Below are 20,574 nucleotides of genomic sequence, written 5' to 3'. Positions count from 1 at the left end.
TCTCGTAAAGAATTGGGTTAACTTTTCAACTACTATTCTAGCAGTAATTGTCCTCAAAGGAATGGCCTCTGGCAATCACCATATCTGTGCATTGATGCCCCGCTTTTGTTTTTGGCAAGGATCCTACACAGTCTTATAATACCCTGCTAAATGATTCCTCAATCAATGGTATGGGAATTAGTGGTGTCGGTTTTATGGTCGGTTGTGGTTTGCTCACCATTTGATGGGTATGGCATGTCCTACAAAATTGGATCACATCTTTTGTAAGACCTGACCAGGAATAATGTTGGCTTATACATGATTTGGTCTTCCGAATTCCCCTATGTCCTGCAAAAGGAATTTGTGTGCTAACCTTAATAATCCCTGATGATATTTAGGTGATACCACTATCTATTCAACAACTGTCCAGTCTTCGTCGGCAGGTCTATGAGGCAGTCTCCATTTCCTCCTCAAAATACTATTTGCCTTCTGGAACTCCTTTTGCCTCAGCTTCTGACAGAGCCGTCTGTGCTATTCGGTATATCTCTGGATCAGCTTGCTGTGCTGCAATGATAGACGATCTGTTAAACATCTCATTTGGATTTTGGGTTATCTAAATCCCCAAATAAGTTTTCAGGTACTTGGCTATCAGTTTGTGGTGCCCCTTTTACCTCCGACAGTGGAGCCTGTTTACCCATTGCTCGGGTGACTACACACGCAGGAAATATTCCCGGAACTTGTTCCTGCAATTTTTCCACTTCCTTGATTTCACTTGGTTCCTCTGTAATTGTAGGAGAAATTGATACTTTTTATCCAGCCAAATCATTTCCTAGGAGTAGATCAATTCCCTTTACTGGCAAACTGTGGACAACTACTGCAGTTACTATCCCAGATATTAAGCCACTCTCTAGGTTTACTTTATACAAAGGTATGGATATATACTCCCGGCCAATTCCATTAACTAAAACTTTAGCATTCAAAGTGCTCTCTGGTGGAAATATTATATCTTTCCCCAGCAAGAGTGTTTGGGTTGCTCCTGTATCCCTGAGTATAATGATAGGTTTTCCTACCTCACTTACAGGATATGGAGTTGCTTTCCCCTTTAACCGAAATTCATTTTAGATCTTGGGTATTTTATTCGTAACCTCTATACTCCTTTTATTTTTAGTATCTGCTTTCACAGCTGTCGTTAAAGCTATAGCCTGGTCTGCTATTCTCTCAGTCAGAGTCTTTTCCTCTGCACTAGCTTTGCATACGCCAACAAGTCCTATGGGTTTACCTTGCAATTTCCAGCACTCTGAACGCAGATGACCCGTTTTGTGGGAATGATAACACTTCAACTTGATAACCTCACTTCTACCCTCAGCACTTTCCTTTCTGACCTGAGGATGTAATCCTGGAGTATTCCCAACCGTTCCTTCTTGTCCCCGGCTACTTGCCTTCCTTTCACTCTCCCACTTTCTATCTTTCTCGGGTTTATGGAGGTAATAGACAAAATAGGTTAGCTTATTCACAAGCTCAAAATCATCAGCAATTTCCTCTGCTTGTCTAGCTTTCAAAACTTTCTGGTAATCTATATGAGTTCTCACTACTGAAGGAATGGAGTTTTTAAACTCTTCGAAGAGAATCAATTCTCAAAGGTTCTGAGATGTGGTTTCTATCTTTAATGCCTGTATCCAATGGTCAAAAGTAATTTGCTTCACCCTCTCAAATTCTACATATGTCTGCCCAGCCAATCTCCGTAACTCCCTAAACTTCTGACGGTAAGCTTCAGGGACTAACTCATATGCAGCGAGAATAGCCTTTTTTGCCATCTCATAATCTGCAGAAGCTTCTTTATGAGCATGGCATAAACTTCATCATCTGCCTACCAGCCTGCTTTGCATAGCAGTGTCCAGCTTTCTTTCAGCCATTTCATCTGTTTGGCTATTTTTTCAAAAGATATGAAAAATACCTCTACATCCCTTTCCTCGAACTTAGGAAGAGCCTGTATAAATGTAAACAACTTTTCGCTGGATCCTGAGATGAATTCAGATTCTTCCTGACGCACATGTTCCCTGGATTTAAGACTGCCCCCTTGTCTTAGTTCCATCTCTTTTAACTTAAATTCCATCTCTTTCTCCCTGTCTTCCAATTCAAGTTTTCTTATTGCTATTGCTGTTTCTTTTTCTGTTTCAATTTTTTTCATTTCCAGCTGAATCCTAACCAATACCACTGCATCACTCTCTGACCTATTACTTTCTTGTTCCTCGTAATCCCCTTCATCTTCTTCTTCTTCTTCCGTTTCTATTTCCAGATGTTCAACTATTATGTCAATTATCTCTGCTTTATTGGCACCTGATTTCAATTTTAGCCCCAATTTTGCTGCCAATTCTTTTAATTTGTTCTTATTTACAGTTATCAAGTCACCCAGGGAAACATTCTGCTTTCCCAAAAACTCTGCTGCAATCATTAATACCATTACAATGGTATAGACTATACCTTATTATACAAGAGAACTGGTTCTTGTTATTTCTTTGTAATTGGCATTAGATTTATATCCCAACAATCAGGTTTCCAACTGATATGTTCCCAAATGCGAGCGAGATTAATATGATGCCAGATGCAAGATCCCAATTTAAATATCCCAGAGACAAGTAATTAATATGATTTCAAATGCAAGCCCTCCAAATTAATCTGATTTTGATCCCAGACATGAGCCACTTAATTAAAATATGATTCAATCACGTGCGAGCCCCCAATTAATATGTTACGACACGACCACTCAAGACAAAGCTCCAAATCAAAATATATGCTTCTGATTGTAGTGGGAGTAACACACTGTCAATTCATTCCCGTCACTGCACAGATCACATACCATATCTTTAAGCTTTCCCAAATCAAAGAAAGCCACAGCAATCTATTAACCCCCGAATGAAGCGAACTAAACCAGGTATCTTTAGATATCAACAAATTAACTGTTTAGTGGTAAAAAACTAAAATCTTAAACACTACTAAGATAAAACAACATTTAAAAATAGTAGAACAATAAAGTTCTTTCAGATTTATACTTCCTGATGAACAGTCCTCTGATTCACAGTCCACTCGCGATCTTCCAGAGTCCGATGAGGTAAGGAAATCCAGTCCAACATCCGAAGCTTCAAATTCCTCTTCCTTTCAGCAATGACCACAGCAGATCAGCAATTTGCGACCACTTTCAAAAGAATCAATCTGGCTTAACTTTCAGAATTTTGAGGGGTAGAAATAATCAGTTTAAATTCACTTCCTTTAGTTTAAATTGATTGAGATTTATTCTTCAGTTCATGCTGGCCCAGCTGTGTCTGCGTCTGTCTCTCAACTACCTCTGCAAAAGCCAGTTTTTCAGCTAGTTCCAAAGTTAAACGGCAACATTGTATATCCTGTTCTCTGTCTCTGAATGGTTGTATCCAGGGCAACCAAGATGAACCTTCCTTGGTAATTTCTGAGGCTGGCTTGTTCTCCCTCTTTGTCTGGTTGTATCCAGGGCAACAAAGATGCATGTTTACTTCTGAAGCTGGCTGTCTTAAAGCAGTACGGATCCTTTGCTGTCTTAATGGCACATTGCATATTTCCTGGAAAAAAAACTGGATTATGACAGTATCCAGCACCTTCAGCTATTTCTTGATATCATATGAAGTGAATCAAATTGTCTGAAGACTGGCATATGTGATGCTGGGGACTTCAGGAGAAGTCCAATATGGATCATCCACTTGGCACTTCTTGTTGAAGATGATTGCAAATGCTTCAGCCTTGTTAATTGGATGTGACAAGACTGCAGATCTCAGATCTGATCCATTGGTTGTGGGATGGATTAGCTCTATCTATTGCATGCTGCTTCCACTGTTTAGCATGCATATGCATGCATGTAGTCCTATGTTGTAGCTTCACAGGTTGGTAAGTCATTTTTAGGTATGACTTGTGCTGCTTATGGCATGCTGTCCTGCACTCTTCATTGAACCAGGGCTGATCACATGCTTAATGGCAAAGGTAGAGTAAGGGATATGCGGGGCCATGAGGTTACAGATTGCGGTTGAATACAATTCTGCTGCTGCCGATGGCCCACAGTGCCTCAGGTATGCCTAGTTTTGAGCTGCTAGATTTGTTTTGAACCTATCCCATTAAGCACGGCGATAGTGGCACACCACACGATGGAGGTCTGTATAATGGCCTTCACAGGCCTAAATGGATTGTTTCTTGTGTGTCCATCACCTTCGTAGCTGGAAGGATGCTAACCAAGTGCCACACAACATGATGGAGGACTGTGTGGTGATTACTCCTACCAAAGCTTTCATGAATAGATATTTCTGCAACATGTAGATTGGTAAGGGTGAGGTCAAGTAGATTTTTCTTTCTTGTTGGTTCTCTCACCACCTGGCAGATATGTCCTTCAGGATTTGGCCAGCTCAGTCAGCAGTGGTGCTACCAAGCCACTTTTGTAAAAAGAATTAAACAATAAGATTTCACGTTTTAAGACTTTTATAAACAAAGAAACAAAAATAAATCCTCATTAACTAAGTAGTAGTTTGTAAGTAGCTGATACCCCAAACGACAACGAAAGGTATTTTCTTTACTTATTAAAACATTTGGAAACCTCACACCACACTTATACAAAGAACAAAGAACAGTACAGCACAGGAACAGGCCATTCGGCCCTCCAAGCCTGCGCCGATCTAGATGCCTGCCTAAACTAAAACCTTCTGAACTTCTGGGGACCGTATCCCTCTATTCCCATCCTATTCATGTATTTGTCAAGATGCCTCTTAAACGTCACTATCGTACCTGCTTCCACCACCTCCCCTGGCAGCATGTTCCAGGCACTCACCACCCTCTGTGTAAAACATTTGCCTCATACATCCCCTCTAAACATTGCCCCTCGGACCTTAAACCTATTTCCCCTAGCAACTGACTCTTCCACCCTGGGAAAAAGCTTCTGACTATCCACTCTGTCCATGCCGCTCATAACTTTGTAAACCTCTATCATGTCGCCCCTCCACCTCTGTCGTTCCAGTGAAAACAATCCGAGTTTTTCCAACCTCTCCACATAGCTAATGCCCTCCAGACCAGGCAACATCCTGGTAAACCTCCTCTGTACCCTCTCCAAAGCGTCCACGTCCTTCTGGTAATGTGGCGACCAGAATTGCACGCAATATTCTAAGTGTGGCCTAACTAAGGTTCTGTACAGCTGCAACATGACTTGCCAATTTTTATACTCTATGCCCCGACCGATGAAGGCAAGCATGCCAAATGCCTTCTTGACTACTTTATCCACCTATGTTGCCACTTTCAGTGACCTGTGGACCTGTACGCCCAGATCGCTCTGCCTGTCAATACTCCTAAGGGTTCTGCCATTTACTGTATACCTTCCACCTGCATTAGACCTTCCAAAATGCATTACCTCACATTTGTCCGGATTAAACTCCATCTGCCATTTCTCCGCCCAAGTCTCCAACCGATCTATATCCTGCTGTATCCTCTGACAATCCTCATCATTATCCGCAACTCCACCAACCTTTGTGTCGTCCGCAAACTTAGTAATCAGACCAGCTACATTTTCCTCCAAATCATTTATATATACTACAAACAGCAAAGGTCCCAGCACTGATCCCTGCGGAACACCACTAGTCACATCCCTCCATTCAGAAAAACACCCTTCCACTGATACCCTCTGTCTTCTATGACCGAGCCAGTTCTGTATCCATCTTGCCAGCTCACCTCTGATCCGGTGTGACTTCACCTTTTGTACCAGTCTGCCATGCGGGACCTTGTCAAAGGCTTTATTAAAGTCCATATAGATAGCATCCACTGCCCTTCCTTCATCAATCATCTTCGTCACTTCCTCAAAATAACTCAATCAAATTAGTAAGACACGACCTCCCCTTCACAAAACCATGCTGTCTCTCGCTAATAAGTTCGTTTGTTTCCAAATGGGAGTAAATCCTGTCCCGAAGAATCCTCTCTAATAGTTTCCCCACCACTGACGTAAGGCTCACCGGCCTATAATTTCCTGGATTATCCTTGCCACCCTTCTTAAACAAAGGCACAACACTGGCTATTCTCCAGTCCACTGGGACCTCACCTGTAGCCAATGAGGATGCAAAGATTTCTGTCAAGGCCCCAGCAATTTCTTCCCTTGCCTCCCTCAGTATTCCAGGCTGGATCCCATCAGGCCCTGGGGACTTATCTACCTTAATGCTTTGCAAGACACCCAACACCTCATCCTTTTTGATAATGAGATGACTGAGACTATCTACACTCCCTTCCCTAGGCTCATCATCCACCAAGTCCTTCTCTTTGGTGAATACTGATGCAAAGTACTCATTTAGCACCTCGCCCATTTCCTCTGGCTCCACACATAGATTCCCATCTCTGTCCTTGAGTGGGCCAACCCTTTCCCTGGTTACCCTCTTGCTCTTTATATATGTATAAAAAGCCTTGGGATTTTCCTTAATCCTGTTTACCAATGACTATTCATGATCCCTTTTTGCCCTCCTAACTCCTTGCTTAAGTTCCTTCCTACTGTCTTAATATTCCTCAAGGGATTCGTCTGTTCCTAGCCTTCCAGTCCTTACAGATGCTTCCTTTTTCTTTTTGACCAGGCTCACAATATCCCGTGTTATCCAAGCTTCCCGAAACTTGCCAAACTTGTCTTTCTTCCTCACAGGAACATGCTGGTCCTGGATTTTAATCAGCTGAAGTTTGAAAGACTCCCACATGTCAGATGTTGATTTACCCTCAAACAGCCGCCCCCAATCTAAATTCTTCTGTTCCTGCCTAATATTGTGATAATTAGCCTTCCCCCAATTTAGCAACTTCACCCGAGGACTACTCTTCTTCTTATCCACAAGTACCTTGAAACGTATGGTATTATGGTCACTGCTCCCAAAATGCTCCCCCACTGAAACTTCGACCACCTGGCCGGGCTCATTCCCCAATACCAGGTCCAGAATGGCCCCATCCCTAGTTGGACTATCTACATACTGTTTCAAGAAGCCCTCCTGGATGCTCCTCACAAATTCTGCCCCATCCAAGCCCCTAGCACTAAGTGGGTCCCAGTCAATATTGGGGAAGTTAAAATCACCCACCACTATAACCCTGTTACCTTTACATCTTTCCAAAATCTGTCTACATATCTGCTCCTCTACTTCCCGCTGGCTGTTGGGAGGCCTGTAGTAAACCCCCAACATCATGACTGCACCCTTCCTATTCCTGAGCTCCACCCATATTGCCTCGCTGCATGACCCCTCTGAGGTGTCCTCCCGCAGTACAGCTGTGATATTCTCCTTAACCAGTAATGCAACTCCCCCACCCCTTTTACATCCCCCTCTATCCCGCCTGAAGCTTCTAAAGCCTGGAACATTTAGCTGCCAATCCTGCCCTTCCCTCAACCAAGTCTCTGTAATAGCAACAGCATCATATTTCCAAGTACTAATCCAAGCTCTAAATTCATCTGCCTTACCTGTTATACTTCTCGCATTAAATAAATGCACTTCAGACCACCAGTCCCGCTGTGCTCAGCAACATCTCCCTGCCTGCTCTTCCTCTTAGTCCTGCTGGCCTTATTTGCTATGTCCTTCTCATTTATTTCACTAGCTGTCCTACGACTCTGGTTCCCACCTCCCTGCCACACTAGTTTCAACCCTCCCGAGTGACGCTAGCAAACCTTGCAGCCAGGATATTAGTGCCCTTCCAGTTTAGATGCAACCCGTCCTTCTTGTGCAGGTCCCATCTGTCCCTGAAGAGAGACCAATGATACAGATATATGAAACCCTCCCTTCTACACCAGCTGTTCAGCCACGTGTTTAGCTGCACTATCTTCCTATTTCTAGCCTCACTGGCACGTGGTACAGGGAGTAATCCAAAGATTACAACCCTCGAGGTCCTGTTTTTTAACTTACTACCTAACTCCCTAAACTCCCCCTGCAGGACCTCATCACTCTTACTGCCTATGTCATTGGTACCGATGTGCACCACAACCTCTGGCTGTTCACCCTCCCTCTTCAGAATGCCCCCTGTCCGTTCAGAGACATCCTTGACCCTGGCACCAGGGAGGCAACATACCATCCTGGAGTCTCTTTCACGTCCACAGAAGCGCCTATCTGTGCCCCTGACTATACAATCCCCTGTAACTATTGCTCTTCTGCGCTTTGTCCTTCCCTGCTGAACAACAGTGCCAGCCGTGGTGCCACTGCTCTGGCTGCTGCTGTTGTTTTCCCCTGATAGGCCATCCCCCCCAACAGTATCCAAAACAGTATACTTGTTGGAGAGGGGGATAGCTACAGGGGATTCCTGCACTGACTGCCTGCCCCTTCTAGTGGTCACCCATCTATCTGCCTGCACCTTGGGTGTAACCACTTCTCTAAAACTCCTGTCTATGACGCTTTCCGCCACCTGCATGCTCCTCAGTCCATCCAATTGCCGCTCCAACCGATCCATGCGATCTGTGAGGAGCTGCAACTGGGTACACTTCCTGCAGATGTAGTCGCCCGGAACGCTGGAAGCGTCACGGACCTCCCACATCTCACAGGTGAAGCACATCACCCCTCTAACTGTCATTTCTAGCACTAATTAGTTCATAAATATAAAATAAATAAATACTTATTAAATCCTTACTAAATTATGATACACTTAACTATATGATCCCTAGTGCTAGATTTCTACAATAAATACTAAATGCTGTCTAAATACAGTAATCTCCTCCCTCTGGTTTAGTTACTTTACTTATTAATTAGTTAATTAATGTTTCAATCAATTTTTATCAGTTTTATTTTCAAATTAGGTACAGATTCCCTACCAGCCAATCAGGTCACAAATTTCCTGTGACGTCACTTTTTCAGTTTTCTTTCCCCCCACCCGAGGTAACTTGCCGGTCTGGAACTCCGCCCTCCGAGTCTGCTCTGAGAATCCCGTTATACAATCCTCTATGATGGTGATGTGGTTAAAATTCCCAAATTCCTCCCAGTTGCAATGGATTGAATCTGCCAGACCATTCTCAAAGTCAGTGTCCTCTTTGCTCACTTAGAACATTTTCAACCTGGACATCCCTGAATAAGGTGATCCTGTTGTTGTTTTTTTCTTCCAATTTTTAAAACATAATCATGTTATCCAGTCAGCTTTCATAACAATAATGAACATTGAAGTCCCCCATCCACACTAAATTTCGTGCCCTTGCTATCCTGAGTGCTTCTTCCAAGTGGTGTTCAACATGGATGAACACTGATTCATCAGCTGAGGAAAGGCAGTAGTTGGTAATCAGCAGGAGGTTTCCTTGTCCATTTTTGACCTGATGCCATGAGAATTCATGGGATCCAAAGTCAATGTTGAGGACTCCCAGGACCACTGACTCCCATTCTGCCACCACCTCTGGTGGGCTGTCCGTTCAGCTGACAGGACATAACCAGGGATGGTGAATAAGGATTCTGAGACATTGGCTTTAAGGTATGATTCAATGAGTAAGACTATGTCAGGACGTTGCTGGCCTAGTCTGTGAGACAACTCTTCCAATTTTGGCACAAGACCCCAAATGTTAGTAAGGAGGACTTTGCAGGGTGGACTGGGCAGGGTGTGAATTTGTCACTTCCAGTTGCTAGGTCGATTCCGGGTGGTGCATCTGGTTTTATTCCTTTTTTTTACTTTTCTGTAGCAGTTTGATACAACTGAATGGCTTGCTGGGCCATTTCAGAGGGTAGGAAAAAGTCAACCACATTTCTGTGGGTCTGGAGTCACATGTAGGCCAGACCAGGTTAAAAACTTCTGATTTTTTTACCTGAAGGACATTAGTGGATCAGATGGGCTTTTATGACAATGTGGTCATTTCATGGCTACTATTACTGGGACTAGCTTTCTATTCCAGATTTATTAATTAATTGAACTTAAGTTCCACTCGCTGCTGTGATGGGATTTGAACTCGTGTTTTATATTAGAATATTAGTCCAGTCCTCTAGATTATTAGTCCAGTAGTCCACTAGGCAATGCCTCACTCCCCATAACTTGTGCACCATCTACAAGGTACAAATCAGGAGGGTGATGGAATAGTCTTCACTTGCCTGGATGAGTGCAGCAACAACAACACTCAAGAAACTCATCCCCATCTCAGACAAAGCAACTGGTTTAATTGGCACTGCATCCACCACCTTAAACATTCATTCCTTCCAACACTGGTTCACAAAGGCAGCGGTGTATGCCACCTACAAGATGCACTGAGTATCTCATCAAGCTTCCTTCGATAGCCTTCATTTATGTGATCCAGAGGGACTTTGAATGACTTAGTGGTAGATGAAAATGCTCCACTAATATTTTAATTTCATCAACAGAAAGGAATTGCGCACAACGGAGTACCCATATTTTGTGGCTACGAGTGGCCAAAATGGTATCTGCGCCACATACACAGAATTTTGTGGTGCAAGTTGCACTTGGATGCACAGTGAGTTTCTGTGTGAAATATGCAGAATAGGAAGATGATTGATGATGTCAATTACCATATAAAGCTGATTTGAAGCTAGCCCTGCCATTTGCGAGCACAATGCTCCAACTGACACTGTCACTTAATAATGCATGGCTGAAACTGCATTCAGCAGAAGGAACGACCCCTCCCCACCCCCACAAGCACTATTGCAGGGATCATCAACTATTTTCAGATTTGTTGCTTATTGATTTCTGCTAGCTACAATTGTGCAAGCCTTTGGTACTTTTTAGAGTTCTTCAAAGTTGCCAAGGTTTACAGGGAGTGCTGCGGCAGGTGCTGAAGGACTTGGTCCTGACTTCAAGGCTTCTGCACAAACCAATTGCTCCCAGACATGGTTGCAGTGGCAAGCATTCCACCTGGAATACAGCCAGACTAGGAGAATGAGCAGGGAGCATGCAGAGCAAGACAGTTGTTCCGTAATACAGGTCTGCTTGTTGATTTATTTATGCTTCAATATAACAATATCTATATTTATTGTTATTCCATTTGAAATGAAACACCATTTTTTGATAAAATTAATTTTATCTGTTTCAGATCATTATAAGGGTCAAGCTTGCCAGTGTCGGATTTCTGGATAACGTATTGCTGGCTCAGAAATTCTTTGTACTGTACAAGCTCTGTGAAGAGCAACTTACGAAGCAGGTATGTATCAGATCTGGATTAAAAGTGAAACATATGGATGCCCTGAAATAATGAAAATTTCAATGTTACATCTAGTAAACCTTAGTGTTCATATTCAAAATCATAACCATTTTTCAGCAGAATTTATCTTTCACTCTTGCTTCTAATTCAATGAACTTGACTTGCTTTATGCTGGAGGTGATCCTTTTTATTCATTCTTGGGATATGTGGCCCATCCCTAATTGCCCTTGAGAAGATGGTCATGAGCTACCTTCTTGTACTGCTACAGTTCATGTGGTGCAGGTACACCCACAGAGCTGTTAGGGAGTTCCGGCATTTTGACCCAGCGACAGTGAAGGAGCAACAAAAAGTTCCATTTCAGGATGGTGAGTGACTTGCAGGGGAACGTGCAAGTGATTGTAGGGAAAATATTGTGGTGCTGGAAAGAGCAGATGTTCTTGAGGGGGCAAGGAGAGAATCCATTTGGTTAGAGTTGAGAAGCTAAAAGGGGATGATCACATGACTGGAGGATAATCTATGGGCCTCCAAATAGTGAAAGAGAAATAGAGGAGTACATTTGCAGAAAAATCACAAAAATGTGCAAGAACTATAGACTGGTGATATTGGGGTACATTAATTCCCCAAATAATGGATTGTGGATACTTTTGGAGTAAAAGGTAAGGAGGGGGAAGAATTTCTGAAATGTGTATAGGAGAACTTCCTCAACCAGTATTTTCCCAGTTCAAAGAGGAAAGAGGCATTACGCAATCTGGTGCTGGGGTTTGTGGTGAGCCAAGTGGACCAAGTTTCTGTGGGGGAACACTTGGGTAACAGTAATCATCATATCATAAGATTTAGACGAGTAATGGAGAAGAGTAAGGAACAATCTAAGGTAGAGCATCTAAATTGGAAGAGGGCTAATTTCAATGGGATGAGAAGAGATCTCACCAGGGTAAAATTAAACCAAAGACTGATAGGAATTTCCATAATGGAACAATGGGTGATCTTTAAGGAAGAGATGCTTCAGGTACAGGCTAAGTACGTTCCAATAGGAGCGAAAGGTAGGGGAACAAAAGTCAGGGCTCCTTGGATGACGAGGGAGATAGAGAATATGATGAATAAAGAAAAAAGAGGCTCAATGATGCATGTCAGGTGGATTCTTCAAATGAGAACCAGGTCAAATACAATAAGTTGAGAGGGGAAGTCAAGAGGAAAATAAGACTGGCAAAGAAAGAATATGAGAATAGAATAGCAGTCAACATAAAAGGGAACCCAAATTTTTCTACCAGCATGTACATTTGAAGTGGATAGTAAGAGGTGTTGTGGTGCCTATTAATTATAGCAACAACATTATAGTTCCAAGTACTAATCCAAGCTCGAAGTTCAACTGCCTTACCTGTTATACTTCTCGCATTGAAACAAATGCACTTCAGACCACCAGTCCCGCTTTGCTCAGCAACATCTCCCTGCCTGCTCCTCCTCTTAGTCTTACTGGCCTTATTTACTAGTTCCCCCTCTGTTATTTCACCTGCTGTCCTACTGCTCTGGTTTCCACCCCCCTGCCACACTAGTTTAAACCCTCCCGAGTGATGCTAGCAAACCTCGCAGACAGGATATTTATGCCCCTCCAGTTTAGATGCAACCCGTCCTTCTTGTACAGGTCCCACCTGTCCCTGAAGAGATCCCAATGATCCAGATATCTGAAACCCTCCCTCCTACACCAGCTGTTCAACCACGTGTTTAGCTGCACTATCTTCCTATTTCTAGCCTCACTGGCACGTGACACAGGGAGTAATCCCAAGATTACAACCCTAGAGATCCTGTCTTTTAACTTTCTCCCTAGCTGCCTAAACTTCCCCTGCAGGACCTCGTCCCTCTTCCTGCCTATGTCGTTGGTACCGATTTGTAACACAACCTCTGGCTGTTCACCCTCCCCCTTCAGAATGCCCCCTGTCCATTCAGAGACATCCTTGACCCTGGCACCAGGGAGGCAACATACCATCCTGGAGTCTCTTTCATGTCCACAGAAGCGCCTATCTGTGCCCCTGACTATAGAGTCCCCTATAACTATTGCTCTTCTGCGCTTTGTCCCTCCCCACTGAACAACAGTGCCAGCCGTGGTGCCATTGCTCTGGCTGCTGCTGTTGTTTTCCCCTGATAGGCCATCACCCCCAACAGTATCCAAAACGGTATACTTGTTATACTAGTGTAAACTTTACACTATAATCCTTCTCACCATCCCCAACACCAATGATATGAGTTTGACCCCACTCCGTGCCATCACTCCCTCCCATCCCACACAGAGAAAATTACCTCCTCCCACCTCGTCACCAGTGTTACACCTCAGTGTTACACGAGCAGCAGTGGTGGGGTGTGGTGCAACCAAGAGGCCTTGCCGCCGCTGGCAATATGGAGCCGGGCCCTCATGGCGTCGGGGTGCGTGGCAGCCCTCTCTTGGAGGCATTTTCCATTCCCCCTCCCCCAACACGAACCCCGATGTTGTGGTGTCTGTAAAATTCAGACCTGTGTTTTACACTCCCTGACTAGTGGAAACAATCTCTCAGCGTCTACCCTATCCAGTCCCTTCATAATCTTGTATATTTCAATGAGATTGCCTCTCATTCTTCTAAGCTCCAGGCTCAATTTACTCATATTCGGACAACCCCTTCATCCCAGGGACCAATTTAGTGAACCTTCACTGTACCCCCTTTGGTGCAAGTATATCAAAGAACAAAGAACAGTACAGCACAGGAACAGGCCATTCGGCCCTCCAAGCCTGCGCCGATCTTGATGCCTGCCTAAACTAAAACCTTCTGCACTTCCGGGGTCCGAATCCCTCTATTCCCATCCTATTCGTGTATTTGTCAAGATGCCTCTTAAATGTCTCTATGGTACCTGCTTCCACCACCTCCCCCGGCCACAAGTTCCAGGCACTCACCACCCTCTGTGTAAAGAACTTGCCTCGCACATCCCCTCTAAACTTTGCCCCTCTCACCTTAAACCTACGTCCCCTAGTAACTGACTCTTCCACCCTGGGAAAAAGCTTCTGACTATCCACTCTGTCCATGCTGCTTATAACTTTGTAAACCTCTATCATGTCATCCCTCCACCTCCGTCGTTCCATTTCTTAAATGTGGAGACCAAAACTCCGCACAGTACTCCAGATGTGATCTTACTAAAATCCTGTACAATTGTAGCAAGACTTCCATATTCCTGTACTCCAGTCCCTTTGCAATAAAGGTCAGCATACCATTTGCCTTCCTAATTGCTTGCTCTACCTGCATGCTAGCTTTCTGCATTCCTTGCACAAGCTCACCTTTGAACATCAATATATACAAGTTTCACACCTCTAAAAAAATACTCTGTTTTTATATTCTTATGAACAAAGTGAATAACTTCACACTTCCCTACATTGAACTCCATCTGCCATCTTGTTGCCCACTCACTTATCCTGTCCATATCTCTTTGCAGCCTTTCTGTGTCCTTCCCACAGCTTCCCTGTCCACCTACCTTTGTATTATCAGCAAACTTAGATATATTACTCTCTGTCTGTACATCTAAGTCATTAATATAGATTGTAAATAGCTCAGGCCCCAGCACAGACCCTTGCGGCACTCCTGCCATTCACTGCCTGCCAACTTGAAAAATGCCCTGTTTATGCCCACTCATTGCTTCCTGTCCATTAACCAATCTATCCATTCTAATACATTACCTCCAACTCCATGAGTCCTTATCTTGCCTGCAAACCTTTTGCATGGCACCTTCTCAAATACCTTGTGGAAATCCAGGTATGCTACATCTACTGCTTCCCTTTTGTCTATCCCACAATTCAGATCCTCAAAAATCACTAATAAATATGTCAAACAAGATTTCCTTTTCGTAAACCATGTTCATTTGTTCTAATCAGACTGTGTTTTTCTTAGTGCATTGTTAAGATTTCCTTAACAATGGATTCCAGCAGTTTTCCAATGACTGATGTCAAGCTGACTGGCCTGTAGTTCTCTCTCCCTCCTTTCTTGAAAAGCGCTGTAACATTTGCCAACTTCCAATCTGATAGGACTGTTCCCAAATCTAAGGAATTTTGGAAAATCACAGCTAGCACATCCACTATTTCTGCAACTATCTATTTTCGAACCCTAGGTTGTAGGCTATCAGGTCCTGGGGATTTGGCACATTTTAATCCCTTGAGTTTCTCCAATACTTCTTTTTTCTGCTGATATTAATTTCCTTAATTTCCTCATTCTTTTTAGCCTCTAGGTTACCGTCGATTTCTGTGTGAAACTTGTGTCTTTCGCTGTGAAGACAGACACAAGATACTTGTTCCCTGTCTCTGCTATTTCCTCATTCCCCATGATAATTTCTCCTGTCTCTGCTTCGAAAGGACCAGCATTTACATTAGCTATTCTCTTCCTTTTTATACACCTATAAAAGCTCTTGCAATCAGTTTTTTATATAGCTGGCTAGTTTACTCTCATTCTATTTTTTCCTTTTTTATTTACTTCTTGTTGTCCTTCGTTGGTTTCTAAAACACTCCCAATCTTCAGACTTACTGCTATTCTTTGCAACATTGTAAGTTTCTTCTTTTAATATACTATCTTTAACCTGCTAAGTAGGCCACAAATTGATCTTTCTTGCTGAGTTTTTGTTTTTCAATGGAATGTATTTTTTTTGATTATTTTGAATTGTTTCTTTATATGTTTTCCATGGTTTATTTACTGCCATACTTTTTAGTCCATTTACCCAACCAACCTTAGCCAACTCTCCCATCAGATCTCAATAATTGGAGTGTTGGTGGTGTACTTGTAATGTCAATGGCTCTTTCATACAAAGGCCTCGGCTCTGGTAATATGGTTTCAAATTCCCCCTGCTCCCCCACACCCCAGAAGCTGGTGGAATTTAACTTCAACTAATTAATTAAAGTTTGGAATTGAAAGCTATTATTAGCTAATAATAGAAACTATTATTGATTTTCATAAAAACCTATCTGGTTCACGAATGTCCTTTAGGGAAGGCAATCTGCCATCCTTACCTGGTCCGGCCTACATGTGACTCCAGACCCACAGAATGTGATTGATTCTTAACTGCTCTCTGAAATAGCCGAGCAAGCCATTCAGTTCAAGGGCACTGAGGGATGGGCAAAACATGTTGGCCTGTCAGTGATGTGCACATCCCATGAAATAGAAAGAGAAAAATTGGCTTTAAGTTTAAGATTCTTGTTTGTGATTAGAGTATGTTGTTTTCCAACTTAATGTGGAATTCAATTGTATTATGATCACTATTTGCCAGTGGATCTTTTACGATAACATTACTAATATAACCTGTTTCATTGCACAATACTAGATCTAAAATAGCTTTAACCCGAGTTGATTCCACCTCATATTGTTCCAGGAAACTGTTGCGAAAACATTGTACAAACTCATATTCCAGACTACCTTTGCCAATTTGATTTGTCCAGTCTATATGAAGATTAACATACCCAATGATTATTACACTGCCTTTGTTGATTGATGTATGCCCAATGGCAGTGGGCCTATAAATTACACCCGCCAGCATTTTCTGACCTTTGTTATTCCTAATCTCCACCCATACTGATTCTACTTACTGATCTTCTGAGCCAAGATCCTTTTTCACTAAGGTCCACTAAGTGTGTTTATGACAGATGCCAGGTAGAAAATACTATTTAGAACCAGGCTGAATATAGAAGGTTCAGAGGGGAAGTGAAAAAGCAAATAAGGAAAGCAAACAGAGAGTATGAAAAGAGACTGGCAGTTAACATAAAAGGGAATTCCAAAGTTTTCTATCGACATATAAATAGTAAAAGGATGGCAAAAGGAGGAATGGGGCTGATTAAGGACTAAAAAAGGGGAATTATGCATGGAGGCAGAGGGCATGGTTGAGGTATTAAATGAATATTTTGCATCTGTCTTTACCAAGGAAGAAGTTGAAACCCAGGCAATGGTAAAAGAGGAGGTAATTCAGACATTTAGAATGGTTTAAAATTGACAAGGAGGAGGCTGTCTGTACTTAAAGTGGAAAAGGCACCAGTGCAGGATGAGATGCATCCAAGGATACTGTGGGAAGTAGCAGTGGAAATCGTGGAGGCACTGACCATAATTTTTCAGTCTTCCTTAGATTTGGAGGTGCCTGAGGACTGGAGAAGTGCAAACGTTACAACCTTGTTCAAAAAAGGGTGGAAAGATAAGCCCAGCCCAGAGACAGGTCAGTCAGTTTAACTTTGGTGGTGGGGGAAATTCCAGAAATATTAATTCGGGACAAAATTAGTGGTCACATAAACAAATGTAGGTTAATTAAAGAAAGCTAACATGGATTTCTTAAGAAAAAATCATGTTTAACTAACTTACTAGAGTTTGCTGAGGAGGTAACAAAGAGGGTTGATGAGGGCAATGCAGTTGATGTGGTGTACATGGACTGCCAAAAGGTTCTGGTGAAAGATCACAGCCCTGAAATATTAACTCTGTTTCTCTCTCCACAAGTGTTGCCAGATCTGTATTTACAGTATTTACAGCACTTTCTGTTTTCATTCCAAAATGCTTTTGATACAGTGTTGCACAACAGACGTGTGAGCAAAATTATAGCTCATGGAATAAATAGGACAGTCGCAACTTGGATACGGAATTGGCTGAGTAATAGATGTTTTTCGGGTTGGAGGAGGGTCGTAGTGGAGTTCCCCAGGGGTCAATGTCGGGACCATTCCTTTTCCTGATTATATATTAATGACCTAGACCTTGGTGTACAGGCACAATTTCAAAGTTTGCAGGTGATAGGAAACTTGGAAGCATTGTGAACTGTAAGGAGCATAGTGTAGAACTTCAAAAGGACATAGACAAGTTGTTGGAATGGGCGGACAGGTGGCAGAAGAAGTTCAATACAGAGAAATCTGAAGTGATATATTTTGGTAGGAAGAACGATGGCGCAGTGGTATTGTCGCTAGACGAAAAACCCAGGTTATTGCTCTGGGGACATGGGTGACCATGGCAGAAGGTGGAATTTGAATTCAATTAATAAAGAAATCTGGAATGGAAAAAGCTACTCTAATGATGGCCATAAAACCATTGTTGATTGTTGTAAAAACCCTACTGGTTCACTAATGCCCTTTAGGGAAGGAAATTTGCTGCCCTTACCTGGTCTAGCGTACATGTGACTCCAGACCCAGAGCAATGTGGGTATTTAAATACCCTCTGAAATGGCCTAGCAATCCACTCAGCTGTATTTAACCGCTAGGAAATCAATCAAGAATGAAACCGGACGAACCACCCAGCATTGACCTGGGCACCGGAAATGACAATGGCAAACCAAGCCTTGACGACCTAGCAAAGTACTCCTTACCAACATATGGGGTCTTATGCCAAAGTTTGGAGAGGTGTCACACAGACCAGTCAAGCAACAGCCTGACATCATCATACTCACCGAATCATACCTTACAGACAATGTCCCAAACACTGCCATCACCATCGCTGGCAGGGCAGAGGTGGTGGCACAATGGTATACATGCAAGAGGGAGTTGCCCTGGGAGTCCTGAACATTGACTCGGGACCCCATGATGTCTCATGGCATCAGGTCAAACATGATCAAGGAAACCTCCTGTTGAATACCACCTATCACCATCGCCCCCCCCCCCCCCCCCCCTCAACTGATGAATCAGTACTGCTCCATGGTGAGAAGCACGGAGGGTGGCAAGGGTGCAGAATGCAATCAGGCTGAGGAACTTCAATGTCCATCACAAAGAGTGGCTCGGTAGCACCACTACTGACCAGGCTGGCTGAGTCCCAAAGGATATAGCTGCTAGACTGGGCCTGCAGCAGGTGGTGAGGGGACCAACAAGAGGGAAAAATATAGTTGATCTCATCCTCATCAAGCTGCCCTTTTTTAATTCATTCATGGGAAGTGGGCTATGCCAGCATTTATTGCCCATCCCTAATTGCCCTTGAAAAGGTGGTGGTGAGCTGCCTTCCTGAACCGCTGCAGTCCATGTGAGGTTGGTACACCCACAGTGCTGTTAGGAAGAGAGTTCCAGGATTTTGACCCCGTGACAGTGAAGGAACAGCGAAATAGTTCCAAGTCAGGATGGTGTGTGACCTGGGCTGGAACTTGCAGGTGGTTATGTTCCCATGCATCTGCTGCTCTTGTCCTTCAAGATGGTACAGGTTGCGGGTTTGGAAGGTGCTGTCTAAGGAGCCTTGGTGCATTGCTGCAGTGCATCTTGTAGATGGTACACACTGCTGCCACTGTGCGTTGGTGGTGGAGGGAGTGAATGTTTGTGGATGGTGTGCCAATCAAGTGGGACAGTTTTAGTGTGAAAGGAATTGAGGGAGCAGAAATCTTGAGGTGCATTCAGGAGAATCTTTTTGCTCAGTATGTCGCACATCCAACAAGAGAGGGTGCAGTTTTAGACTTAGTTTTAGGAAATTTAGATGGGCAGCTTGAAGGGATGGCAATGGGAGAGCATTTTGGTGGTAGTAATGATAATTCAGTCAGTTTTAACATAATTATGGAAAAGGACAGAGATAGAACAGGAGTTAGAGTTCTCAATTAGGGCAAGGCCAATTTTACTAAACTGAGGAGTGATTTAGCGAAAGTGGACTGGAACCAGCTACTCGAAGGTAAATCAAGTTCAGAAGGGGAGATTCAAGGGGTTCAGAGGAAACATGTTCCCACAAAGAAAAAGGGTGAGACGGCCAAATCTAGAGCCTCATGGCAGAGGATGATCCTTTGGATGTGGAGGCTGGTGGGGTGGAAAGTGAGGTTCTGGGAAGGAGGGGAAGGGGTGAGGGTAGAGGTGCAGGAAATGGGCCGGACACGTTTGAGGGCCCTGTCAACCACCGTGGGGGGTGCGGGCGGGGGAATCCTCGATTGAGGCAACAGGAAGACATATCAGAAGATCAGAAGCACTGTCATGGAAGGTAGCATCATCAGAGCATCATCGGAGGCAGAGAAACAGGGAGAATGGAATGGAGTTCCTACAGGAGGTAGGGTGTGAAGAAGTGTAGTCAAGGTAGCTGTGGGAGTCGGTGGGCTTATAATGAATAGTAGTAGACAGCCTATCCCCAGAGATGGAGACAGGGAAGTTGAGGAATGGATGGGAAGTGTCGGAGATGGACCATGTAAAGGTGAGAGAAGGTGGAAATTAGAAGCAAAGTTGATAAAGTTTTCCAGTTCCGGTGGGAGCAGGAAACAGCACCGATATAGTCATCAATGTACTGAAAAAAGAGTTGGGGGCGGGGGCCTGAGTATGACTGGAACAAGGAATGTTCGGCATATCCCACAGAAAGACAGGCACACCATCGGGTACCCATAGCAACACCTTCTACTTAAAGGAAGTGAGTGGAGTTGTTCAATGTGAGAGGAGGGTGGTGGTGGTTGGGGACTGGTTGAGCCTCTGTTCAAGGAAGAAGCTGATAGCCCTCAAACCGTCCTGGTGGGGGAGGGAGGTGTAGAGAGATTGGATGTCCATAGTGAAGAGGAGGTGGTTGGGG

General features: G+C 43.6%; 1 protein-coding gene across 1 annotated transcript in view; it reads left to right on the top strand.

Annotated features, from left to right (window-relative positions):
- LOC137367180 (dynein axonemal heavy chain 8-like) overlaps positions 1-20,574 on the top strand; it is a 2,531,605-nt gene that overhangs the window by 1,347,781 nt on the left and 1,163,250 nt on the right. Inside the window, exon 119 of the mRNA XM_068028616.1 lies at positions 10,994-11,101. Within this exon, the coding sequence (XP_067884717.1) occupies positions 10,994-11,101 (108 nt within the window). The remainder of the gene's footprint in view (positions 1-10,993; positions 11,102-20,574) is intronic.

Source organism: Heterodontus francisci, chromosome 3 (assembly GCF_036365525.1).
Source record: "Heterodontus francisci isolate sHetFra1 chromosome 3, sHetFra1.hap1, whole genome shotgun sequence".
Taxonomy (NCBI): Eukaryota; Metazoa; Chordata; class Chondrichthyes; order Heterodontiformes; family Heterodontidae; genus Heterodontus; species Heterodontus francisci.
This window is presented reverse-complemented; position numbering and strand designations above follow the sequence as displayed.